Source organism: Anticarsia gemmatalis, chromosome Z (genome assembly GCF_050436995.1).
Source record: "Anticarsia gemmatalis isolate Benzon Research Colony breed Stoneville strain chromosome Z, ilAntGemm2 primary, whole genome shotgun sequence".
NCBI classification, from domain to species: Eukaryota; Metazoa; Arthropoda; class Insecta; order Lepidoptera; family Erebidae; genus Anticarsia; species Anticarsia gemmatalis.
In genome coordinates, this window is record NC_134776.1 from 19,474,037 (window position 1) to 19,502,032 (window position 27,996).

The following is a 27,996-nucleotide window of genomic DNA, read 5'->3' on the forward strand; positions in this document are numbered from 1 at the left end:
TTACGTTCAGAAAGTTAATATATCTTTGTGTTGTGCTGGTGTAGTAAACAACAGCATGACGGGGGGCAGCCGGCTGTCGCGGCCGATGCAGCGCAAGCTGGTGATGCTGCTGCAGTGCGCCATCACGGACGAGGAGGGGCGCGGGCGGGCGGCGCGCGCGGCCCGCTCGCTCGGCGAGAGGACCGTCACCGAGCTTATACTGCAGCATCAGGTAATATCATCACCATTTTTATACAAATATCATATTATTAAATATTTAAATAGAGACGCCCATAGTTGCGCTCACCGGTCGGTAAACGATCTGTGGGTTAAGCAACCCTTGGCGCGGTCACTTTATAGATGGGTGACCGCGTAGTGATATTTGTACTGGGCGTCTCCGGGCTTCGGAGGGAACGTTAAAAGTCGGTCCCGGTTGTTATCTACTAAGATAACAGTCGTTAAACCACGTCAAAGGCCTTCGGGCAGCTTGAACAACTTTGACACTAGGTTAACCACTAACCATACGATTAGAAGAAGATTATTAAATGAAAAAAAATCCTTTCATATCCCTCTGCTGTGCAAAGGTCCTCAATCCCGAATAAGGGAGAGGCTAGTTCCTCGAGCCCTTGAGTGCACCACGCAGTCAAGTGCGGGTTGGGTAATTTGCATACCTTCAAGAGCTGTTCTAAAGAACTGCAAGGTAGTTAGGCATCACGATGTAGTCATTCACCGTTGGAACAAGTGATAATTATTTCTAATACACACATCACTTTAAAAAGTCATTGGTCTGTTGTCTCGGGCACGAACCGTCAACCACTTGTGTGAGATACCAACTTATACCATTCGGCTATCAATAACGTGAAATAATTATTAAAAAACAATAGTGTTGGCTGATGTCTTCAAAACCGAATTGACTATTTTGTATTTTTAAATGTAATCTACTACTATTGGAACTTTAACTTTTGAAGTATATCACCGATATGTGTCAAAGGCATTTTCTAAAGTAATTTATGATCCATACTCCATACTTCCATACTTTATATTATAAATGCGAAAGTAACTCTATCTGTCTGTTACTCAATCACGCCTAAACTACTGAACCAATTTACATGAAAATTGGTATGGAGATATTGTGATACCCGAGAAAGGACATAGGCTACTTTTTACCCCGGGAAAATGACGCATTCCTATAGGAAAATTCAGGTGGCGGACGAAGTCGCGCTTAAAAGCTAGTTACTTATATTTTCATGAATATTATATTCAGTAATTATCGTCGTATATGTTTACCTGTTTAGTGAATTCGCGTTACTGATTGACATGATTACCGATGAAAGGAGGCATGCGGTACATTTGCATAACACGTGTAAGGGTCTTCCCATATTATTAGACGCGGCGTAGTTTACATTACATCTCCACCTTACGTCACGCCTGGCCATGCTTCACTTATTATTGAACAACAGCAACTATATATTTTTATTTAAAGCGGACTGGCCGAGGTATATAGGACAATTTTATCCCGTTGATCCCATTAATCCCATACATACCTTGTCCCGACAATTACAAACATATTAAAGAATTGTCCAATTTCGTTAAGTTGTTCAAAAGTTATACGCGTACATACATTTCTATGATTCGTTTTTATTTATGTAGCTCAGTGTTTAATCATGCCTTATTTTGGAATTTAAATTTACGTTTTTGATATCAACTCGAATCCGACTCGATCAAATCCGATTGTCGGGAGTGAACCTGCGAAAAGCACCGCGAAAGGCAACAAAAAATACTAGTTACCATTGATAACGACATTGAAATATCAAAAACAAGAATCATCAAAATTGGTCCACCCAGTAAAGAGTTATGAGGTAACAAACAGAAAAAAAAGTAACAAAGTCGAATTGAGAACCTCCTCCTTTTTTGAAGTCGGTTAAAAAGAACTGTCAGTTACTGTTGTCAATTCATATTTTATCTACACCGGGGGTTCCCAACCTTTTCTAAGTCAGGGACCACTTTTATATTATTCTTGTTAGCAAGGACCACTATGTAAGTATATTAAAAATAAAGTGTAGTAATCATCCTGAATTTTTTAAGTCTTTGGCGGACCATATTTTGACTTCCACGGACCACTGGTGGTCCGCGGACCACCGGTTGGGAACCACTGATCTACGTCATCAGCGGCATCGAAACTACTCGAATATTCGTCCTAGCCACAGCACTAATCCGCGAGGTACCTGCTAATCGCATTTACTTCGACCGATATATTTAGACTATAGTGACGTCATAAACTTGTACTCTGTATTAAGTGAAGTATTATTGAAAGTAATTACATGTTGGGAGGTTTATTCAGTGGCAAACGTGCAGTGACGGTTGCAATGAATATATTATTTTAGTGACGTGGGTGCCTGCAGTTAGCTTACACTGTCTCGGGTTATTTTTAGTACTGATTTGTTTTTGACTTTGTACAATATGCACCCGATTTGTTCATATACAACGATTTTCGAATGACTCGTACAATACGGGAGATTTTTTTACCCCGTCTCTGCGGGCTTATCACGTATCTCAGTTGACAGCTAGTATACGTCAAATCTATGGTCACTATTCAGTTGTTTGTTGTTTGTCGTATGGTTAGTGGTCAACCTAGTGTCAAAGTTGTTCAAGCCGCCCGAGAGGCCTTTGACGTGGCTTAACGACTGTTATCTTAGTAGACAACAACCGGGACCGACTTTTAACGTGCCCTCCGAAGCACGGAGACGCCCAGTTCAAATACCACTATGCGGTCACCCATCTATGGAATGACCGCGCCAATGGTTGCTTAACCCACAGATCGTTAACCGACCGGTGAGCGCAACTGGCTGCATTGCTGCTTGTGTAATGTACTAATCACTATAATCTTAGGGAGAAAACAATGGACAGCATAGTTGCTTTCAAATGGCTGTCAACTGAGATACGTGATAGCCCCCCTGGAAGGGTTATGAAAACATTCTTTAAAAGGAATGGCTGTAAATTAATGTTACCAATTTGAGTTTATTAACGGTGTTTCTATGCGAATTATTTCTAACTTGTTCCCAATAGAACGCTCTTAAATTTGACATTTAAGTAGTTTTCAATAGGTTACATGAATTATTTTTTACAAGTGCAACACAAATTTTCTCATATCTTTATATATATAATTCTTCTGTAAGTGTGTATGTCACATTGTCACTGAACTTCTCTTAAACGACTGGACCGATTTTGATGAAATTTATTTTTATGTGTTCAAGGGGATCTGAGAATGGTTTAGATTCACAATTTTGTCCGCTGGACAATGTTTTTTTAATTAATTTTTAATTTATTAGACAGGACAACGTCTGTCGGGTCCGCTAGTTATGTATATTATTGGCATATTTTGATTGTGTAAGTAACGGAATTGTTGTTCTAATCAAAAGCTAATATCGTATTTTCAGTGAGTCAGTTGATACTCAGCAGTGGTTTGCTAGCGTTTCAATAAATTCTTACTTTGTTGATCAGCTGTTTGGAAAGTGCTCGTAAATCACTGATCTTAGTTTATTGCGACGTTATTGAAATATGGAGTTATATATATTATGGAATATATTGATACTCAGATATCGATCGATATTATACAATAGGTTACATTTTTAATATAAATGTTTGAACTGTCATCGCGGATTTCTCGCCGTATTATGATAAAATTCAATTAACTTTCGGTTATTTATTACCCAATATTATAAGAGAACGCAATTGAGTTTGGATTGCTTGTCGGCGCACATACTGACCATATTTAATTGGCAAATGTTTTTCAATCGGCAGTGTATGCGACTGCCGCGCAGGGGTACGAATCTACACTTAGACTAAAAAGTTGCTTTTCTATCAAGACCGGTCGTATCGGCTTCCGACCCATTGAACTATTAGACTGATGGAATAAAGAATATTGTACAGACACCCGAACACTAAACAAAGTCTTGCACAATTGGTTGCTTTTATTGAAACCGGCAGTAAAAAACCGGCTAGAAAGACATGATTATGACACTAAAAGTTAGGTTAGAAATCTTTAGATTTATTTAATTTCATACACATTACGTAGCCGACCTTAGTTAGACAAAGTTCCAATTTAACGTGGAACCTAATGCCTAGAGATTTATGCTCGTTCGGGGCGAACTTGTCGGGAATATAGAAGTTTTAATCATACTTAAACAGGACGGTCCGTAGCTTTCAAGTACGGAAGCTTACAGTACATTTTGGGGAACCTTTACCAACTAATGTTTAGTACACATGAGTGCGTTAGTTTGTTTGACGACAGTTGCATCGAGCATTGTCGAAATTAAGCAGCTCGAGTCCTTTGTCGTAAAATTATACGATTTAAATGTAGCCCCGTATGCGGGAGTCTTCTTGCAATTGGGTTGTGGGTTCAAATCTCACTTATTGCACTATAAAGTGATGTCGTCCACTCAAGTTTTTATTGAGATTGTGCTTCATACCACAATTCCTTTTCAAATATTTTTGCTACATCTATGGTACAAGAACAAGTTTTATTTGGTCTCGTCAACTTTTATTCGTTTACGCAATCTTGTTTTAGAAAAGTTTGAAATGATATGAGTTGGTTTAATGATTTTAAACATTGCGAGGGACAAGTAACTTAACGATTAATTAGACCACAAAGTTCTTAGCCCCCGTGGCTCCGGCTTAAGTAAGAATAGATTTTCTATTTAAAAGTATAGCCTGAGTTTAACCGCAGGTCTCTAGCTATTTCTATGCATAACTTGAACAATATCGCTTTAGCGGTCTAGTCTAAGGTGAAAAAGACAATATCACAAAGATATTGGTTTGATTGTTTTTGTATTAGTACGGTAGGTCGTCTTCTACTATCAACTACCGACAACTGGCTAGCTATCGAGAATTTTTACGCGAAAATCTGTTTAGCGCCTCTACCGGACTTCGTTAGAACTATTAAGACAGTACATTTTAAATCTTGCCGATCACATTGTGTGGTACACCACTTAAAGTAGTAAACAGCTTCAAATACCTAGGCCATATACTTACCGATACATTAATGGACAATGATGATCTAGAGAGGCAAAGACGTAACATTGCTTGTAAGGGAAACATGCTCGCTAGACGTTTTCATCAGTGCTCGGAGCAGGTACGGATTACTCTGTTCCAGGCGTATTGTCAGTCGCTCTACACCAGCCAGCTCTGGTACAAGTACACGAAGAGTGTCTACAGCGCTCTTCGTGTACAATACAACAACGCATTTCGCGCCATGCTTCTCCTGCCATGGCGGTGTAGTGCGTCTGGCATGTTCGCGGATTACGAAGTGATAGACTTTGAAGCGCTTATGACTAAGTTACGAGCATCTTTCCTTCACCGTGTGAGTGCGAGTAAGAACGGAATTGTGACAGCTGTCTTTCGCTGTATACATGTACTCAGAAAGTTACCGTGATAATTTGTAATATATATAAAACAAAATAAATATGTTGTACTAAATAACATTCTTTACCTAAATATAAGATAATTATAGTTATAGTTATAATATATGTCGTACTAATACAAACTTATACCAAAAATATATAATTATAAAAAATAGTTATAACAAATACTAAATAATAACGTTAATAGATACAATGTTACCAATTAATTAATAATATGTGCCATAATAATAATATAATCTTAAATAAGTTAGTTAATAGTTATGTATATCCATGTAATATCTTTATATTATGTAAACAAAAATATGGGTGATTTGCCTGAAATAAATGATTATTTAATTTAATTTAATTTAATTTAATTTAAATGTCAAACTTGACGGTGCCAACTGTACCGAATTGGGTAGCTGACTGGCTTAACGAAAAATTATTTAACTTGTAATCGTAAAAGGTTCATATAAAATGCCCAGGCTATGTAATTTTGCTGGTAAATAGTGTTGAAATCGAAAGTACTACAGACTGAAACATTTAATTAGGCACTCTAGTTTACTAACGAAAATACGAAACTGTGACGTCACTGTTTCGTTTTCTTATACACATTTCATAAAGAGAAGTTAATTTGACTGGTATTCTATTGCACTACTGATAACATAACGGTACATATGTAGCAATACCTCCGAAACCATACAGTTTCAGTGATAATTTAGCGTTCGATACCTCTATTATTCGTCCTTAGTTATCCATTATGTCTTTGATGCAGACCTCTCGCTTGAACTATTGCTTGATTAGCTAGATACTCGGAAAGCGGCCTTTGACTGTACCGAATCACTGGTTCAATAGTGTGTACCGATATTGTCTTGTATTCATGATAAACGGCAATGGTATCGACATTAGAGAATGCAACCACTATGTTGATTGTTGGGACAAGGATAGGGCGAAGTGGGGGGAGAGTTTATGGAGGGCTGACCCCACCACCATATGAGACGAATAGAAGAGAGAGAAAGAGTTGATTGTTAGACAATATCTGTTACTACCTAGACCAATGCGCAAAGTTTCATGTGATATTTTAGTAAATTGAAATTGATTTATAAAAAAAAGATAGACTATGTTTGACAACGTCGCTTCCGCTATCTTAGTGCTTAATTCTATAAGAATCGGGTCAGTGGTCTAGTCGTGGCAGTGTGAGACGGATAGCATTTGTAATGTTAGTATGGAATTTTTGAGTAACTGGCTAGATATAAGTCTACAACAGTTTAGTTACCTATGTAACTAGACTTTTTTTTAACTGGTAATAAATTATTGTCAGTGATATACGTGTATATACATTTTAAATTATACTTGAGTCTATGGGGAAAGATAAATAAATAAGTATCTTACACTAAAATTTTACTTTATTTGTGAAATTTGTGAAAGACATAAATGTATTCGACAGCTTGCAAATAACCAAGGCTTAACATAATATATGTTTCCAAGAATTCGGGTTTTGAAAACGGCCAGTTCAATCGTTTCAATGCTCTATAGACATATGAAACGCGCAATCTAAATTAATTCGTCTTTCATTGCTTCCTGGGAAATTTTACCCATCACTAAGTACTGCTATTGATTTCGTTGGCAACTCAAAGTAACCAAGTGCTTTGACTTGCCAGTGATGAATATACAAAGTGTAGCTTTAGAGCGAGCGTGTCCGGTCTACAGTAATAATATTAAACGTTGCCATGGAGAGTAAGTACGTGGTCACTTTGATGATAATGTGTTTCCGATCGAGTTCTGAAAAGACTTGCGCTATGAATAGCTCATTGAAATTGATCATAGTGGGACAGTAATTCATCAAAACTCGTTTTTCAAAGAAGGGTTGCTGATTCATGTGCATTTGGCCATAGTAGACAGATAATCTGCAAACTGGTCCACACTCGCGGGAACCTGCGATGTCTAAATCCACAGCCCTATTTAGTATCGCTACTCTTTTGTACTGTTTGACGATGCATCTGAATGAATGGCGTATGATACCCTCAATTCACTGTTGCACATGTCCTGTTGTTGGGTTTTGTTTATTATTAATACTATCCTTATTGTACACGAAAGAGAGGCAGATGTTGCATTGTTAGTATTCCGGTCTTCAGGATTGCCATGTCTCTTTTACAAAGATCTAGACTGCAACAACGAATTCTGTTAAAGTGAAACTCAATACCACTGGCCAACCGAAATCTTTTGATCCATTGTCACAGACTCCAGCCAACGTATTTGTAGTATTGAATACGCTACTGTCCTGTTCATGGGCATTAGTTTTCTCTTAAATATTTATTGATAATTAATAAATAAGTTACGAATTGACAATGAAATGAAATGAAATCTATGTCGTTTTAAAGTAATGTTTGATGAAAACATTAAATGATTTAACAATAAAAGTAGTCCCTATTATCAAATGGTCTGAAAGTAAGCAACAAATGATTTGCTCTCGACCCTTGAAGGGCCAGACACAATAGAACCGCATTGTAACCCATAGACCCGTGACACGCGGTCTACGACAGGTTACTATGACAGGTTCGATTAGGGGAAGTGGTGATAGACAAAATGTAAACAAATAAAAAAAACCTGCTTTTAACCTCTACTGTAGATATGTATGCGGCTGATGATCATTTGGGTGAACCATTCTCGGGATCGATTTCCTGGTCGAGCAGTGTTAACGCATGTTTCAAATGTTAAGGTTACTTTTAAGAATTTTCAGGTTCGTTAACGTGCCAGGCTTAGTTCTTTTTGCATGGACTGACGTTGAATCAACGTAACTAGATTTTCGTTTTATCTGTAGCCTAAATCCTTCGAGTATAATTTTAATGTTTAGACCATTTGTAACGTAATACTTAGTATGTTCATTACCATAGGATAATACATGTATTGTTTCAGAATCCGCAGCAGTTAAGTGCAAACCTGTGGGCTGCGGTGCGGGCGCGAGGGTGTCAGTTCCTGGGGCCGGCCATGCAGGAGGAGGTCCTCAAGCTGGTGCTGCTTGCCCTCGAAGATGGGTCTGCACTCTCCAGGAAGGCGAGTATACATGCTTATTTTATTAATGTTTAGCTCTGGTGATGAGTTTTTAGTACCCACAGGTATTTTCGCCGATATATTCTTAGTTACATACGGTGCAGTGGTTAAGGTGGTCGCCAACGTCGGAAGGTCGTCGGTTCCATTCCCATACGGAACAATTATTTGTGTGGTCCACAATTTATTGTTTTGGGCCTGGTTGTACCTTGTTTCCGTTGTATGTATGTTTGTAAAAGTCAACTCGAGACAAGAATAATTTATAGTGCGGGAGTTGTTTATTAGAAAAAGTAATAAATTAATGTGATTGAACAATAGTCGTTCGATTGGTATGGTAACTTTTGAGGTATAAATTATTTACTAGCACTACTTACTATACTTCCCTTTATGAATAAACCTATGATAAACAAGAGAATAAGGAAGTTTCGTTACTAATGCCTTTTTGTAATGATTAGTAACAACTTAAAATTGTATCTAAAAAAATCGATGTACCTATTTTGATTTTATTACATTAACCTTTTCAAATTTTATAATTAACGAAAGTCCATTCAAAGTTTGACGACATCTCTCAGTTTTAAGCATAACACAGCCGGAATAGAAATTTACCACTGGCCACCCTTTAGAATTTCGGCAACGGTTATTTAATATACCAGTTTGTGACCCAAACTTTAGTTCATTACGTGATACATACAATGGGACAAAAACTCGAGTACGCGGCTAACTTCAGTCGCGAAATTTCGGCAGATGTGATACTAGACAAAGGGCTGAACATAGCAGAAAAGCGGGGCAGCTGCTGGAATACAATATAACATAACATTTTGAATCTTATTAATTAAGGAATAAACTTTAAATTGGTATGTAGTTGTTATTTGCTGCAGGATTTGAGCGACCTCGCGGCTTTTGCAGGACTGCTTCTCGTTTCAAACAAATCTGATCTCTTTCTTCTTTACTATAAAGTTCAAAATGTTAAGTTATTTGTATACTGGTGGTGTTTCAAAGAGACTGGACTGTTGGTTGCTGAACAGTTGTGTCAAAGTAACCGGTTTCATTGTCTAGTAGTTGTATTCACGTTATAATGTCTATTGAATTCGGTAATTGGACTCCAGTTGTATTAATTTAGGATTATACGAACCGTCGTATTAACATGATGGAATTTCTAATCATGTCTTTTCAGCGTTTGAGGATGTAAGGGTCTGCTAAATATATTAAAGTGATGGGTAGGATAAAATTCATTTTTATTTAAGCTTTACTCTAGTTAAGTGTTACAGTCTTGTACTGTCCCACTCCGCTCGGGTTGGGTCTTCTCCCGTAATGAGATAGGAGTCAAGTTCTTTGGCCTACAATCCTGGCTAAGTTTGCTTCAAGGACTTTTCTTTCAAAAGTGTTGGATAACTCTCAAGCATGTGTTGTTCAAGACTTGTTCCGTTAACAAGTGCAAGTTCGCAAGTTCTTATCGTGTGGTTAATGGTCAACCTAGTGACAAGTAGTTTAAGCCGCCCGAAGACCTTTGACTTAATGACTGTTATCTTAATTGACAACAACCGGGACCGACTTTTAACGTGCTTTCAGAAGCACGGAGACGCTCAGTTCAATTACCACTATGCGGCCACCCATCAATAGAATGACCGAGCCCACGGTTGCAAATGTTTCGAAAAGCCGTTGGTGTGTTGGCTTATGTTTGAACTCTCGTTCACTTGTGTAGTAAATTAAGACTTATACCACTCGGCTATGACCTGCTACAGTAATACGTGTCAATTATGTGATTGTAATGTTAATAATGATATGTTTTTGTCAACAGGTGTTAGTGATGTTTGTTGTCCAAAGACTGGAGCCTCATTTTCCGCAGGCGTCCAAAACTAGCATAGGCCATGTCGTCCAGCTCCTATACAGAGCTTCTTGTTTTAAGGTAAGATGCTACAATTTGTATTATATTATTATCTATCTAAGTGTTGTAGCACGTCATTTAAACTGTTGGTGTCATGTAATTGGCCATTCTTTGGCATACACGGGAATTTAACTCTAGTGAAAATAAGACAAGTGTAACATAAATTTAAACCCTCAAGCCACCCTTTGGAACTGAACACGTGGTCATCGTGATCAACAATAGCATACATTTCACATGAACTCAGACCCTCAGATTCAATATATTAATATTTTTAGTATCAATTTTATCCAATTCAATTCAATGCTAATTGTACTGAGCATTCCTAAAGAAACCAATTTAACAACCACATCCGTCTTTGCTTGGTTCAGTCACTTACGCCTTTAGCTCATATTTTCCCCTCTCCTACCAATCAATCAAACAACAGATACTATAAATAACACAGGTATTTCATTGCCAGGTGTCGAAGCGCGAATGTGACTCGTCGCTGATGCAGCTGAAGGAGGAGTTCCGCACGTACGAGTCGTTGCGCCGCGAGCACGACGCTCAGATCGTGCAGATCGCCACCGAGGCCGGGCTGCGCATCGCGCCCGACCAGTGGAGCGCGCTGCTCTACGGAGATACCGCGCATAAGAGTCATATGCAGAGTATCATAGGTATGATAATTCTTCTTCTTCTTCTTATCGTATGGTCAGTGGTCAACCTAGTGTCAAAGTTGTTCAAGCCCGAAGGCCTTTGACGTGGCTTAACGACTGTTATCTTAATTGACAACAACCCGGTCCGACTTTTTACGTGTACCCGAAACACGGAGACGCCCTGTTCAAATACCACTATGCGGTCACCCATCTATGGAATGACCGCGCCAAGGTTTGCTTAACCCACAGATCGTTTACCGACCGGTGAGCGCAACTGGCTACGAGCGTCTCAATATGATAATTCTAAAACTATTAGTCTTAGAGGTCAATATGAGCACGTATACCTACAAAGTTACGTATACCAACGTGCAAAGTTACGTGGCTACATGTGTCATATATATATGGCTAGACTTAATAAAGTAAGTCATGCAGTATGCATCAAGCATTGTTGTCTACTCGTCCAATGCACAGCGGAATACAATACAAATATTATAATCTCATTTTTTTGAGGGAATGCTAAGTTCCCAACGAGCACTCGGCCATTGTACTAGATTGAACCCCTTTATATCGGGATATGCTACAATCCGTGATGTAGGAGACCCTTGCTCAGCACTGGGACACAGTAATGGGCTAAGAAACTGTAAAACTATTCAAGCAAGCATTCCTGTAGAGGTTTTCCTAGCATCAATCAACGCGTGACTATCAACACACAAGATTGTCCCAAAAAAGAAGATAAAAGCAAAGTCTAGACATTTACTGAATGCCACTATAATAACCAATGTTATATTGTCCACAGATAAACTCCAAACTCCTCAATCGTTCGCGCAGTCGGTGCAGGAGCTGTTCATCGCGCTGCAGAGGACCGGCGACCCCGCGCAACTCATTGTCATGAGCCTGCACTTAGACAGGCTCGCTAATATCGACGCTAGTCCAGGTAACACACAGATATTAACTTAATAACTACATGCCTAACAATGGGACAGTATAGTAAAAGTAGCCACTACAACTGCTAACGGTTGCTAATATTTGTGGGTTCAATTCCTGCATGATAAAAATATTGGTGTCTGTTGTTTGCATATTTGTTTTTTTAATGATGGAGTTTAAAAAAAGAAAATGAAACCAAAATGTTTACAAAAAATTTAACCTGTGATACTATTTTAGGACAACAGTGTTTAAATAAAATATTTTACAAAAAATTCCTTCCGCCAATATGTATGGATAAGAACAAAATAAAAGATGTTGGTAGGAATCGTAGCAAGAGTCTTTGGTTTTTACTGACCACGAAAAAAGGCTTGATTTTATGCATGTACATTGTACATATTTTTACTAAATCCAAAGAATATTTCCATTCAGATGCAAAAAGTCCGTCGTGGCAGCAGTTATCGGAGATCATGACGTCACTGAAGGACGTGGTGGCCGGACTGATCCACTACTTGCAGCAGCAGGCCACGGGCCGGGACTCGAACCACAACCAGAAACACAACCTGCCCGACAGGTGTATTGACAACGCTGCCAGTGAGTATACTCATTCATACTTAATTATTATAAATGCGAAAGTAAACTTTGTCTGTCTGTCACTCAATCACGCTTAAACTACTGAACCAAATTGCATGAAATTTGGTATGAAGATATTTTGGTACCCGAGAAAGGACATAGGCTACTTTTTACCCCGGGAAAATGACGAATTCCCATGGAAAATTCAGGTGGCTTACATATCCCTTTTTCTATTTCGTATAGTAATGAAGTATTGTACGTACGCGTATGAAATATACGTATACATACGTATACGCAAGTGTTTACAAATACTTATTTATCTTGTCAAAAAATGAGAATATGAATTAATGAGACTGACTTACCTTATGATTCAATTTTATATAATTTAAACACCAAACGATAATGTCCTAAAGTCACCCTAATGTCTATGAAATTTTATATAGTTGTATTCTGTAATAAATCTCAAAAATACACTCTAATCTATACATTACTAGCTGACACAGCAAACGTTGTTTTGCCATATAAATAAGAAAATAGTATCACTTAGGGGTATGAAAAATAGATGTTCGCCGATGGTCAGACCTACTCAATATGCTCACAAAATTTCTAAAATTGTGAAACTAACATTGTGACATGAAAATGAAGATTTTATATTTAAGATTATATAAAGAAAAAACAACCAACAAATTTCCAATAACCTTCTTTATTTACCAATAACTATAGTTGTACTAAATTATGTGTACTAAATTGACTTCTATCCGCTTGTGCCAGATCAAGGGTCCCCTCAAACCGCGACGACGCCCACGCACGCCAAGTACAAAGTATCGATGTGTCGTGACGCGGCCGCGCGCTCCTTCTGTCCTCGAGGCAACGCCTGCACCTTCGCACACTCCGAAGAAGAACTAGAAAGGTATGAAACACATGTATAACATACTGGGGTACTAACACTCACTTTATACTAACAAAACTCTATTGCAGTGGTTCCCAACCGGTGGTGACTTGTGGTCCACGAATGACTTTAAAATACAAAAAAATCAGGATGATTATTACACTTTATCTTTAATATACTAACATAGTGCTTCCTGCTAACAAGAATAATATAAAAGTGGTCCCGAACTAAGAAAAGGTTGGGAACCCCTGCTCTGATGCAAAGTTTCTGAGTACATTTAGCGGTAGTTTATCGGTTCAATAGCCTTTAAACTTATACAAAAAAAACGCTATTGAATAGATAAACTACTGCTAAAAGTTACTCAGAAACAGGGGGTAAGTTTTACTCGATTGAAGTCGAGTTAAACTGAGACTAATACGGTGTTACTCAATCGATTTTGCACATCGTTAAGTGTTGTACTCGATTGTGCTAACATTTTAAATAGTGACTTGCTCGAGATAAACTATATGGGAGTATATTATTATACATATTTTATTTTACACAAATTCATTTGGTAATTTCTTTTCGGTTCAATGTCGGTTAGCTAGTATTGTCATACTTAAATTGTATTACAATCAAATCTAAGTAAGTATAGTTTCCCAAATTTCTATTTCTACAGCGCTCCGAAGTTTGGACCCGTTTGAAGCGTGGACAAGCGGAGACAAACGTCTTTTATATAACCTGTTATTGAGCACCTATGCTAGTCAAATCTTGCTATAGTCTGACAACGTAGTACAGAGGCTTGGCATGCAATATTTCGGAGTATTTTCAAAATAAAGTAGCTATATCAAACAAGCCACTATCCGTTTCATTACACTGGCCGCTGTTTTAAATCCTGAAATACTAACGCGAACCTTGCATACAAGGCTCTCCAGTAAGTTGTTGGACTATAGAATGATATATCGTTCTAGATTTTATTAGATCTGTATAAACTTAATTCTATATCCAAACGTCTTAGTTTTTAGCGTATAAATATTATTTATAGCGTAACAATCATAATCAAATTCATTGTACTCTTAGTCACATTCCTATGTCATTATCATTGTGTGTGTACGTCCTGTTTATATTTAATAAAAACTTGATTCGATTTCAAATTGGACTGTGTTTTTATTTACGGTCATTATTTATCTATATTTATTATATGTTGCTGATTGGCCGGTGTAAAGCGGAACTGTTAAGGTAGGTAAATGCCAGCTTTCTCGTGTTCAGTCTCATTTATCATTATTTGAATCTTCAACAGATGAAATTAATGCTTGTTTTCTTCGATATATGTGTTCATAGGTTAGTATTCCAAGACGCCATGATAGCCCATCGATTATAGAATTACGTATCGATCGTTGACGATCATTGCCGAAGTTACACGAAGTTCGCAAGTTGCAATCATTTCTTGTTAGTCAAGTGGAGAGGGCGTTCGGGTGATTCTAATTTAATATTTTTAGCTTTTCAAAATAATAGTACTTGTAATTTTCTGTGATTAATACATCCAAAATTGGGAACCTAACTGAAGATCAAGGATACGCCGAAAGGTATTGATTAATGCTTTTAAAATGTGCTATGTGTTCCTAATTGATCTTTTAATGGCTAACCTTATTGACAATTTTAGGCGTCCTACTAATATCTTAAGTGTGAAAGTTTGTATGGATGGATGTATGGATGTTTTTTACTCTTTTACGATAAAACTATTGAATGGAATTGTGTGAAACTTGGTACACTGTAAGTAGGTCATATGGTTTATAAACTAGATTAACATTATTATTAGGATAATTTTTGCATGACAAAATCTTTCTATGCAGGTGAGGTTGTAGGTAGTTCTTAAATAAGTTGCTCTTTTCGGTGTTACGAAGGTAATCTCTTTAAAATAATTGAAATTTATCTACGAATGATATTATAAATTGTTATTTTTTGGCATTTGTGGGTACTTTGAAAATAGTTGGTCGAGTACACGTCAAGTAGTCTCATAACCTCTTACACTCTCTGATTGTTCGAAAACGTGTTCTGTCCTAATTTATTTCATTGTCATTTTATTTCTGTACATTTCATTTTATTTTATTTTTTATTTATTTATTACTACTACTCTGCTGAAATGGTCGTCTGGCATCCAAATATTTATGGGTAACTAAATACATTTTTGTAATTTTTGTTCGAATTTAAAATTGTGGATTTTCTTAATAATTATTCTCGATGATTTGTCACGTGTGCTACTCTGATCGTTTATTTTCCAGTAAATCGTGATTCTTCTTATTAAAATCATTAGAAAATAAATCTAAATATAGTTTTATATTTTACTTTTTATTAATTTCAATCATTAACTCAGTGTCCAAAATAACATCTACACAAGTATATTAACAGTACTTTGAACAAAACATTTGTATTTGGTCACAATGCAATTAGAATTGTGTCGACGCACGCGTTATTTGTAATAAACGATGTGATTTGTAACCTTTTATGTCTGCCAATTTATGAATGAAACGAAACCTTGCTCTACAAATGACCTTGACGAACCCTCGCAAAGGGGTTGGATAGGGGTTCCGCATGCACGTGGCGACTGGCAATACCTACTTAGCATTTTGTCTCTGTTCGACACGTGGGCTCACCGCCATCGTTTCCCCTCTTAACTTTATACGGGCAGCAGGAACATTCGTTTATTTGAATCAATCCGTGTTAACGTGTCCCATAGTCGGCGTCTGCTCGTCCACTCGAGTCCAGCGGGCCCGGACAACATTTGCGTAATACTTAAAAATCGTTTCATACAATGTTGGTTTCAAATGATTTACTGTAGGTATTTCTTAATTACGTTCTCGGCCGTGTCACAATAAATCAAGTGTAACCTAAATTATAATAATTGGCAGTGATTTTTCATATTTTCGCGAGATCGCGGTCGCGTTTTTCCTCTCGGGCTTAGCGTGCGTTTATAAAAATGGATCAGATTAGTAGAGCCGAAAAATTACGTCGCAGAAAGATTCGCCTTCGCGTACGAATTGTTAAGTAAGTAGTGTTGTGTTATGATGTTATATCATAACATGCGACGTTTCTAATTTTGCTGTGCAATAGACTTTAAATAAATTGCTTTATGGTGAAGGTGAAGTAATGCGGGCTCGTGATTGCATATTCTTAAGTCGTGTGATTGTTGTCGTTCAAATATTTTCCATCAGTGCGATTGATGTGAAAATTGAAAACAACATAAATTATTCTCACGTGTGTATGGTGACGCCAAAACATTGGTATGACGTAGCCATTACGGGTTGGCGGTAAAGTTTTACATCATAATGACGGTACTAATATAAACAAACTATAATTCGTAAAAAATACATGTATAATACGTTCTGTTTAAAATGTTTTCTCCGTGTGTAGTTTCGGTGTTTACAAATAAACGCACTTCGAAAAGTTAGGGTGTATGGAAGTTTTTATAGCTTTCGTACCACAAATATTGAAATACAGATTTATTTATAACAATAACAATTTATTCGTTATAAAAACCAAAAACAAGATCTTGATTTTTGTGTATCGTGCCATAGTTGGGAGAACGTGTGTTTGCTCCGTCGGGAACAATTTTATTAAGAGTGTGTTATATGTGGCAGGTTTCGGGAGTACGTGGGCCAGGTGAACGGCAACTACACGTACGTGCCGCTGCACCCCAACGCCGTGCCGCTGCCGGGCCAGGCCATGCCGCTGCCGCCGCAGTTCCCGCCCTACGGCGTGCCGGCTCCCATGATGGAGCCGCATAACTTCCCCGTACCACGTGAGTATTTCATACTATTTTACTTGGTAACTGATCTATGTCGCATTACAGGCGTTCAATGTTGTACATTTTCTTCGCTGATGATTAGTAAGCATTCTTTAGTTACTACGACTTCCCCTCAACCAACAGTTTACCAGCTAGGTATACAGTGTTGCCTATCCTAGTAAATGAATTAGTGAGCCTATTTGACTCCGATCTAATTAGAAAAGTGGAAATTAGTGCTACGATTCTTATAAGAATTTAAAGTCCTCAACCGCCTTACTAACACATCCAATAAGACTTGTGAATTTGTATCCTGGAAGAAAATCGAGTGCAACAATTGGACAGTCATTATTCAACTTATATTTCTTCATATTTCAGAGAAGATACTACTAACCCCCAGTTTCTGAGGTACATTTAGCGGTAGTTTATCTATTCTATAGCGTTTGAACTTATATAAAAAACAGTTTCAATAGATAAACTACCGCTAAATGTGCTTCAGTAACCGGGCATAAATAAGGTATCTAACAAGCCTAGTAAACAAACTAATGAACCAATAGATTATTGAATAATATTGTTTTTATTGTTTGTACAGCGATGCCGCCGAACATGGGCTCGGAAATGGGCGACAACGCGCACGCCAACAACGGCCACCAAGCCGCGTAAGTTGAAACTTTTATATTTGTTCTAGTTTCCATACAAACTGACCTTTCACATTGTTATAGAAGCCTTTTGTGTTGAATTAAAAGTATTTCTACACTACTGCATATTAGAAAATAAAGTCTCCTTTGCGCGTCTATCTGTTCAATTGCGATAAACTCAAATATTAATGAACTATTGTCATTCGGTTTTCACTTATATACAACGATTTTCGATTAAGTTTTGATGTATAGTTTGTTAAAGTTTACATGATGTAACTTGTCCGAAACCGGGGCGGTCCGCTAGTCTTTTAATACAAGGTTTCATTAACCTTACCCTTTGTCTAGTTCAAATTGAAAATTCACGCTTCATTGTTAGCCTATTAATCAAAAAAGCATACGCCGTTACAAGGTTAGTGCATTCAGTCCTAATGAAAAGGCATTCATTATCAAAAATGCATACGCCTTTACAAGGTTAATGCATTCAGTGTAGAAGCAAGATGGCGCGCGACACAAAATGGCGGAACACATATTTTTTACGACCCTTCGATATTGATAGATGAAAGGGGTTGATGGGTGGAGTGGGCACTATAGAAAAATTGAAAATGAAATATGGCCGCGGTCGGAAAATGGCGGGTCACTTTTTGAGATCGATTGTAACAACATGACTCATTTATAATTGTAAAATTAAATTATGGTTTTTTAATCACAAATTAAAGAGGAGGTATTCTTTAACATGTATTTGTCAAAGGTTTTCTATTAACATGTTAATTAAAACGTTTTTTCAGGTAGGCTAGCAAAAGCAATTTTAGTTTATGTTTAATATAGTGTAAGTTTCGAAAACTTACAACTTTTTTGTCAGACTTTTCGACAATTTCAAAAGGATAGAGTGGGTGTATTGTACACATTTTGGCCACGTGATTCCTTAAAATGTTAGGGTGTGGTGGTGTCTGCCACGTGATCGACATGAATACTTACAACGACGTCAAAATGGCGGCGCTTCTCCCCTCGCCTTTCGTGACGAGTCCTATTACAATTCTTTGATACTTTAGTTATTGAACAAAATTGTAGATAAATCTAGCCGAGACATCAAAATGTTTACTATCATATGTATTAAAATTTAGAGACGCATTCACATCATTACGTTGTACCTATTGAAAACAAGTGAGCAGTTTCTTCTATAATTCATTAGCTATAAAAACAGACTCAACACAAATTCCTATCCAGCTTTTATGACCAGCAAGTCACTAGAACATGCAACAATCTACTAGTATGAACGTTTATACGTCGAAAGTAACTTGTGCAAACCTTTACTACTACAAAGTCGCTTTCTACAATACAACTTTTACTTTTTTTTTATCTAGCCTATTTCTGTGTCCCACTTCTGAGCAAAGGCCTCTCCCCTAGACTTCCAGTCCCCTCGGTCGCTTGCTGCTTCCGACCAATCTTCCAGGAACGCGTCTATGTCGTCCCGCCATCTCCTTTTGGCCAACTTTTTCTTATCACATGTTAATTGTTACAGGGGCTTCTCCATGCCGCACCACCCGATCATCATGGGCCAGCCGATGCCTCACAACGACATGCTGATCCCGCCGGGCTCGGAGCGCGTGTACTACCCGCAGTACGGGCGCATCGCCGACGAGCACCGCGCCAACGTGCCGCCCTTCCGCCCCGACATCTGCCCGCCCTTCGTGCAGAACAACGTGCACATGCCGGCCATCTACCCCGCCCAGGAGCCCAACATACCCATCGAGGATATTTTCAATCGTAAGTTTCACTTTTGTTATTATTACGACTCTAAAGGTTACGACAAGATGTATGGATGTGAGTGAGGCTAAGGAAGTTTGTAAGGATCGTACCAAGTGGAGCTCTTTGGTCTCTGCCTACCCGAATAGGAAAAAATGCGTGATGTTATGTATGTATGTCTAAAGGCTAATTTTTCTATCGCTAAACTGCTTACTTGATGATTGGTTTGTATGCATTGTCTGGTAGAAAGTCTATTTGTCTGACGAAGGAGAATCGGTGTTACAATGATTAACTATTCATTTACACTAACAGAATTTAAACTATGAATAATAACATGTTTTGAGCTGAGCGTGATGTGTGATCATTTCATTCATAATTTTACCAATTTATAAAAGCAAAAGTAAACCCGTTTGTTTCGTGTTAACTGTCATACTACCTAACCAATTTACACAAAATTGGTCAGGGGACATATCCCGGGGAGAACATAGGCTAGAATAATATTTTGTTTGTAATCCATGCTGGCGGAGCTAACTAGTATTATCAAAGCGAAAGTTTCGCCTCGCCTTCACTACTATATCCTTAAAGCAATTTGGAAAGATGATAAATCATATCTTAGGAAATATTTGGGCTACAAAAACCGTCTTTGCTGGTGTAACTGATTGCAAAAGCTAAAAATTATTACTTGGTTTTGATAGAGTTCAATGTGGTTCAATGTTATTTGTGTATTGGAATAAAGCGCTGCTGTTCGATGTCTTAAGTTGCTGGCGTTACAAAATAAACTATTGCAATTTTCTTTAAGCTGAGCGCATTAAAATGAATAACCAATTAAATGGAGAGTAAATTTATATTCTTCTTGCTACTTCGTAAGTATAAATACGATTGATATTGCTGGCACACTAAATAAAGTTATTTCTTTAATGATAAGTCAAAAGCCACTACAGTATATAATGTTATATACAAAGACGATGTAATTCCTATTGCAGCCGTGATCCCTGGGGACCTGATGCCCGACTACCGCAACCCGCCGCCGCCGTTCCCCAACATGCGTCTGGACCCCCGCGCTGATGCCGCCGTGTGGGCCCCCAACCCGGGCGAGGTCAGTATCTTCACTCCCATCATATACTCTCTATTTCAAAAAGAAACACGATACATTTCAGGTTAGGCACGGATACTACAACCCAGAAGATATAAGCCAGATAGGATAAGCATAGCGAATTAAATAAGTTTTACAGGTCCAACAGTTTTTAAAGTAACAAGAGAGGATGACATTTTTATACAATACTGGTTTAAGTGTCGGCGGCTGGAAATCCGTCCGTACCCCAAAGATGGATAAAATTTATGATACTCTTTAAGCTTCAAGCAGTTAGGTAGTCTGTTTCAACACCGAATCATTACCTAAGGTATGAGACAGTTTGTTACAAGACCTCAACTAGTAATTTATGATTTCCATTCATTTTGAAGGGCAGATAACGTGTGAGTTGCCTAGATTTTACAAAGCGGGCTGAGAAACGTGAGGGTGTGAAGCTAGCCTCCGAGACCCTCTTAGACCCTAACTATACAATCCTTCAAATGCTTTAAGACTATTAGTTCTAAAATGTATAACTAGATGGCGCTTCTATCAATTCAGGCTCACGCCTACTTTGTCACAAAGACATGCTCGATGAATTTGACACTAGTTTTGATGTATTTTGCAGATGTTCAATTTCAACGAGATGCGTAGTGCTCTGCCACCGGCCCCGCACGCTGAGGTAGGTTCATTTTAGTACATACATTCATAGAATCACGCCTTTTTACCATTGAGGTAGGCAGAAACCAGAGTATCTTATGTTTTAAATTAAAGTTATGTACAAACCAACGTATAGTGTTTAAAACACAAAGGACACTTAACATGAATTCTTTAGGGAAAATCAGGGTAATTTCTATTTGAGTTTCTTCTCACGGGCAACCAGCTTTTTCGAAATGGTCAAGGAAATATGAATATTTCAAATTCTTTGTACTAAATTAACGAAATAAAATATATTTTGAATTTGAAGTAAATAATTGGGGCTACATTTTTTTTATACAGAAAATTGTATATTCATAAACAAAGTTTGGTTTGTAACATTTAATAGAGCATATCAATAAGTAACTGGAGGTTTCAAACACATTACTCGAAATACTATGTATATTATAGAAGATACTAGACTGGTTTAGTATGTTGCGATATCAACAACTCTAAAACAGCAATTACATTTTCAATAAAACCTTTCTTTTATAAGCAGTGATAGCCGAGCGGTGTAAGCATTCACTTTCCAAGAAAGCTTGAACCTGAGGCAACACACCAATGACTTTTCAAAGTTATGTGTGTTAATTTATCACTTGCTATAACAGTGAAATAAAACATCGTGATGAAACCTGCCTGAGAATTCTTTAAATAGTTCTCGAAGGCATATAGTCTTCAACGCACTCGGGCCTGACCCCTCTCTCATTATGGGAGGAAACTCAAGCCCAGCAGTGGGATAAAATAAACTATACTTCTTTTATACTTTGCCATTTATTTCTAGCTGAACAGAAACAGCTTTCTAAATTTAGATAAGCCGTTTTTAAGACCGGAGCTTGTTCGTTTCAATGAAAGACTTGTTGGCAGGCATTCCCTCAGCGTCCAGAGTATCTGCCCATGTCCTCTCGCCGCTCGTCGCCGGTCGAGGGCGCAGGCCCACGAGCCGTCGGTGGCCCGGTCTCAGTCCCCGGTCCTAACGGCCCTAGTGGCCCGCAAGGATCCTCGCCGGTCCCGAGTACCTCTAATGGGCCCTTAGTTACTATAGTAGGTGATAGAAAGGCCGTGGGCGCGAACAGGGTTCCTATCGAAAGATCCACCGTCACTGAACGATTGGCTGCAGCCGCCCAAGCTTACCAAATAACCGGGCCAGATGATGTAAGTACTCGTTTTCATTCATTGATGACGATGTTTACCATTCGCAGTCCCATCTTGTGCTTAACAGATGGCGCTATGGTTCACATGCCTTTGTATAATTTGTTTTTGTGTAATTACATCATAAAGACTGCATTACGATTTACTACTGAGGTCTACTAAAAACGGTTTATCTAAATTCCTGGAAATGTTTTCGGTATGATTCTGATTAACAGATCAAAAACACATAATTCTAAAACAAAAGTAGACTTTACTCATTTTCACTACTCCTCCTGGCCTTACCCCGTCTATTAGGGTAGGTGCTGAATTTGATTTCACAGATATTACCTGGTACCTATCTTGTTATATTAAACATATATTTAAATGCAATTCCAGCAAGAGTTGGAGGAAGGTCTGCAGGCCCTCGAGCGTCGCATCGACACCGAGTTCAAGAACGCCGACTAAACGATATAATATAATGGTATATAGTGTATGTATTCTGTCAACTCGAGGCTACTACTATGCTAACACCGTCATGATGCCAAAATACACGTCTGAAAGTCGCGCGCGATATCTCGTTCATTTGTTACTTTTTATTGTTTTACAACAGATGGCGTTAGTGAGGCGGAGGTCTAACGGTTATCGAAGTTAGTTTTTGTTTTTTCTTTTTGGTGTAAAGTACAAAATTTTTGACGTACTTTTATAATTGTAAACAGCAACGCACCAAGCTGGGATATATGGCTAATCTAATGTTTTAATTTATTGTCGGATGTAGATATTTGTTTGTAAATTGAGGTAAACAATCGTAAGTTGGAATTTATATTATCTTGTTTTTAATGAGAACCTATTATTATGTGGCTGTGGGACTTTTAAATTTGCCGTTAAATTTTTATTCGAAACATTGACTTGTGATTATTTACCTTTACCACTGTATAGTGCAATATTTCTTCCTAAAACTCAAAATATATTGTCGGTTAGTAATTTATTTACAAAGAAATAGAAATATGCATGTTATAACTGTTACAAAACTAAATATTTGGGATTTGCCACTTTATTTACCTCGCAATTGTGAAATATTGACTAAAGTAATGTTAGAAAGTTTGTATTAAGGTCCGTTTACGTACACCCTGCGCGGAGACTGAAATAAATATTAAAATTTTAATTTAACGCAAATTTATGTTGGTACATTTTTGCTATTTTATCTTTTGTATGTATAGTAATACAAGAGATATTAAATACAAAATGGAACCTTATTACAATTGAGTTAACTTGGCTTTAAAACTGTAACAGTGTTCTCCCCGCCGGTGTACGTGAAGGGAGACTATCTTCCTTCAGCTGGTCAAGTGCCTCAAATCTTCCAATTCTCTCACTCTTCCCGTTCTCTGTCAACTTAGACTGATACAATAGGATTTAGTGCTTAAAACCATAAACACAATATACTTCCAAACACGTATTAACTTCGTAAACCAAAGACTAGGCATCACATAAAAGTTCTGTATCGAAAGTAGATTAGATTAGGTTAGGGGTCGGCAACCTTTCCATTAAAAAAATACGTTTCTAAAAGTCTATAAAATAAGCAAAAAAAAATCCAAATTCCTTCCCAAAACTATAGAAAATACGCCATTATTTGATGTAATCTTGTTTCAAAAATCGCCTCAATCTGCCGACCCCTGGACTACGAAATCACAAGAGTTGTAATTATCTATTCCCCGGTTTCTGAGGTACATTTAGCGGTAGTTTATCTATTCAATAGCGTTTAAAGTCATATAAAAACGCTATTGAATAGATAAACTACCGATAAATTAACCTCAGAAACAGTATATCGTAACGGCTGTAGACGTCGAAGCGTTAAGTCTATACGCGCTTCACAGTGCGGCCGGACCGCTCCCTCGCAACAGATCTACACTATAACCTCATAATCATTACTTTCCATTTTCTATTTTCATATTACTAGGTGGTGGTCTTGTTTCTATAACATTTTCCATACATATTTTCAATTTGACTTAAGTATCCCATATACTTAATATTTGATACTCAATTTGTCGTATTTTAAACGTGTGGAGACACTTAGTTCCTTTCTCTTTCATGATTATGAACAGTTCTCAAATAGTTATTCCATAGATATAAAGTATTCAATTACTAGGCAGAAGTATTTAATTTAACATTCGTAAGTATATACAAAAATGCTCTTATGATGATAAAAGCTGACAATTTTATACGAAGAACAGTTATCTTAGCTCCGTAATGTCGCTAGTGTGGTTAGATATCGTGACTATTACTATATACGAGGTCAGTTACCGAATGAAATTTGTACTGCGCCGTTGAGGGTGAAAAAAAAGTTCCTACTGCGATTTTTGTTGCGAAATCTTAAAATAGATGGATATAATTTATTTCGTTTATGTATATAGGCCCTGTTTAACACTAAAATCGCAGTGTGAACGGTCGGAATCACAAGTTGAATCGTAGTTAGTTGTCCTTTAGTTCTCGGTGTATATTATACTCGATACACATGTATCGGCAGTGGCGTGAATACACATACAATTTCATATAATAACGTGTTGACAAACGTCTTAAAAATTCTATCAAGGAGCTGTGCGTCACTGGCTTCACTTTGGCCCTATAACCATAAGATATGATTTTGTTTAATTTTAGTTGTCGCATGCTTTGACACACTTCAGTTATATCTAGGGCGCGTATGAACTTGGTTCTATACGCTTATATAGGTCTGTACCCACTATCGCGTAGCATACCTTGACCAGCCAGGAACGCGTCGGGAACGAACAGCAATCCGGATCGCTCTACTTCGCCCACTGAAGTGGGTCATCGTTCTGAACCCGTTTCCAACCCGTATTTTTCACGTATGTAACACGATAAGAATTCTTTTAATCCCCTCCGCTCTAAGAGAACTCTCACTCGAACGAGAGTTCAAGGATCAACATACCCTCGGTTTCTGAGGTACAATTAGCGGTAGTTTAACTATTTAATAGCATTTTTATACGAGTTTAAACGCTACTTATGAACTGACTGGCAACAGAATAAAGCAGCTACAATACATCTAAAACGGTTGTATATCGGTCACACCCCGGTCTATCACCGTTTAGCCGTCTGCGAAATTTTCCCTCTGACTAATTGTTGCTGATATGCTACAGGATAGTAGGCACAGACCTCACGTCTCTGACGTCACAAGTCTCTCGTGTTCGTTTCTATGCACATATACGCTCGTATTCAGAGAGCACGCTCTGGCACCGGGCGTACTAGCGACGTTATCTTGACGCGTGTTGCTATGGAAACACGCTCAGTCGCAGTAGCCCCGCCGGTTTTAAACAACTTATAGTCCAGTTTTACGTGTACACCCGTATCTTGCTTTCTACGTCGAATATACGGTCAGTGTGATGGCTCTAAGCCACCGTTTGTAAGATAGTTCGGGATATAAATATTATTATAATCGTATTGTATTTGATTCGCGGACCACGGTCGTCGTGGACGGCGTCTCTTTGATGGCATACAGTCGTTTTATTCTAATTAATAAATATGTCGAACTAGTTGCATTAATTAGTTTTAAACATGTTATAATAGTTGATTTTAATTTTTGATCTTTTTAGCAAATGCTTTTGATTATGTTGATTTAAAACCACCAATATTTGGATTATTAAATTTGCTATCTAGACCTTTCATACTTACAGTACTTCACTGACACATATTATTTGATAGATTTGAGACGTTTGTAGAACATTTTCCCTTATTTATTATAAATTTTAAAATTCAATCTCTCAAATAAAATATGTCAGTGATGTGGCTGTAGGGTTTACTTGTAAACCATCAATCAGACGCCAGGTATACGGACGAGCCGTGGACCGTCGAGATATCGTTCGTTCGAAATAACGTAGACTTAGTCAAAATGAACTGCAACACTTATGTGAAACGTACAAATTGTTTCAAAAACAAATATAAAGTATAATAGTTGCTTAGACCGACAGTGCCGGTGTAGTGCTAACGCTAAAACTTTACTGATTGCACGTATCTTCGAAGCGTTATACAAAGAGTGGGTATATTATGATCGCGAGTATACGTAGACGCACGTACGTAGTACGAACTTATACGCTCAGAATATACGCTCAATCTGTAACGGCCTTAACCAAAATGCCCGTCTTCCCCTTTCTTCCTCCATGCTAAAACAGTGCGGGTCCACTTCCCCTCCACCCCCCACTTCACTCAACAATATATTATTTTTCAAAAATATCGTAGTATAGCGTGGTCTATAGTTTAGTCGAGTTAATATTAAAAGAATTGTTATTTTTTTTATCCGCTTTGCTAGTATGTTACGATTATTTTCGCGTAGTCAGTCGATTTATGCAATATCGACTATGTTAACTACAAGTGTATGTGATCAATCGAAACACCAATTATTCGATAACTATTATATTCTAACCAGTAACATAGTCCTCTATTAAATACCATTTCCCATTTGTACCGCGATAATTACATAAATATAAAAAAAATATTTAAAATGATATATTAAAACGAGTAGATGTACATATTGTATTTATCAAAAAAGCTAAAATTACCATTAATATAAAATATAAATAGATAATAAATAAATATGCTGCTGTTTTAAAAAAGGCGTCTTATGTTAGTCCAATTTCTTACTAAGGACTATGATTTTATCTGTGCGTTGGCCCGTTTTAGGAAGCCCTTCATATGTTGAATCTATTTCCTACAAGCCATAGTAGTGCTCCCGTACTCTTACGTATTGTAACCAACTAGCAAAGCTCGCTTGATATAACTAATTATTATAGTTCGTAAAAACAATACCTTGATATCTAAGGCTGGTGATACGTCTATTTATACTTTAGAGCAAAAAAGTTTAAACAAATAACTTAAGGCTGTAATTTAGTATAGCTGAGAGAAACAACTCAACGCCCTATCATAGTGTGTTTTTTTTTTGGTTTAATTTTTCTTTTTAATTTATATAAAAACGGGAACAATTGTCGATGGAAATCTATGGACTGTGTCGTATCTTCATAGGTTTTCTTCACAATTGCACCTTTGTATTTAAGGATTGTAGTGATTCCATTGTGATTCACTAAACATTATAAATTCGTGCAATACGCTCACACTGCGAAACGATTTCCATGTATTGTAAAAAGTAACTAGGGTAATACCTGATCACGTGGTGTTTCATATTTTAACGTGTACAAGTGAGGGTTAAATATAATATGAGGAGGCGTATTTAATATAATATATTAGGTGTTCGTGGGAGTCGGTTCGCAGTGAGAGCGCGGCAAAGGAGATCTAACGATAGCGTTCACACGATCTCTTTGCATTTACTTTATATGATTTATAAACATTAAAACGGTTCGCTTGTAACTAATGTTTGTATAAAGGTGAATACCATATTTTGGTGTATTTTTTTTTCCTAGGAAAAGTCATTATTTATAAAATAAAATGGTCTGTTTAAAGACTTATAATAGGACTTGCGCACACAGTGCGATTTAGCGAATATATTTTTTTGTATAAAATGATCACCTTTTTGCCTAGTTAAATAAATACATACTAACCTTATTATGTTGAGTTTTTTTTTGTTTTTGACACAAACACACACACACATACACACACCCCTCACGTGCCGATATCGCACG

General features: G+C 37.5%; 1 protein-coding gene across 5 annotated transcripts in view; it reads left to right on the forward strand.

Annotated features, from left to right (window-relative positions):
* Nucleotides 1–27,919, forward strand: part of roq (RING finger and CCCH-type zinc finger domain-containing protein roquin) — a 58,671-nt gene extending 30,752 nt beyond the window's left edge. For 2 of the 5 annotated variants that reach the window (XM_076135104.1, XM_076135101.1), the window contains exons 4-17: nucleotides 45–211; nucleotides 8,295–8,432; nucleotides 10,225–10,332; nucleotides 10,754–10,964; nucleotides 11,740–11,877; nucleotides 12,297–12,458; nucleotides 13,209–13,347; nucleotides 16,944–17,104; nucleotides 17,679–17,745; nucleotides 19,244–19,488; nucleotides 20,451–20,563; nucleotides 21,162–21,215; nucleotides 22,094–22,381; nucleotides 22,754–27,919. In XM_076135104.1, the coding sequence (XP_075991219.1) occupies nucleotides 45–211; nucleotides 8,295–8,432; nucleotides 10,225–10,332; nucleotides 10,754–10,964; nucleotides 11,740–11,877; nucleotides 12,297–12,458; nucleotides 13,209–13,347; nucleotides 16,944–17,104; nucleotides 17,679–17,745; nucleotides 19,244–19,488; nucleotides 20,451–20,563; nucleotides 21,162–21,215; nucleotides 22,094–22,381; nucleotides 22,754–22,822 (2,060 nt within the window). In that variant the 3' untranslated portion in view covers nucleotides 22,823–27,919. The remainder of the gene's footprint in view (nucleotides 1–44; nucleotides 212–8,294; nucleotides 8,433–10,224; nucleotides 10,333–10,753; nucleotides 10,965–11,739; nucleotides 11,878–12,296; nucleotides 12,459–13,208; nucleotides 13,348–16,943; nucleotides 17,105–17,678; nucleotides 17,746–19,243; nucleotides 19,489–20,450; nucleotides 20,564–21,161; nucleotides 21,216–22,093; nucleotides 22,382–22,753) is intronic. The other 3 variants (XM_076135103.1, XM_076135102.1, XM_076135105.1) reach the window with 3 other exon arrangements.
* The last annotated feature ends 77 nt before the right edge of the window (nucleotides 27,920–27,996 follow it).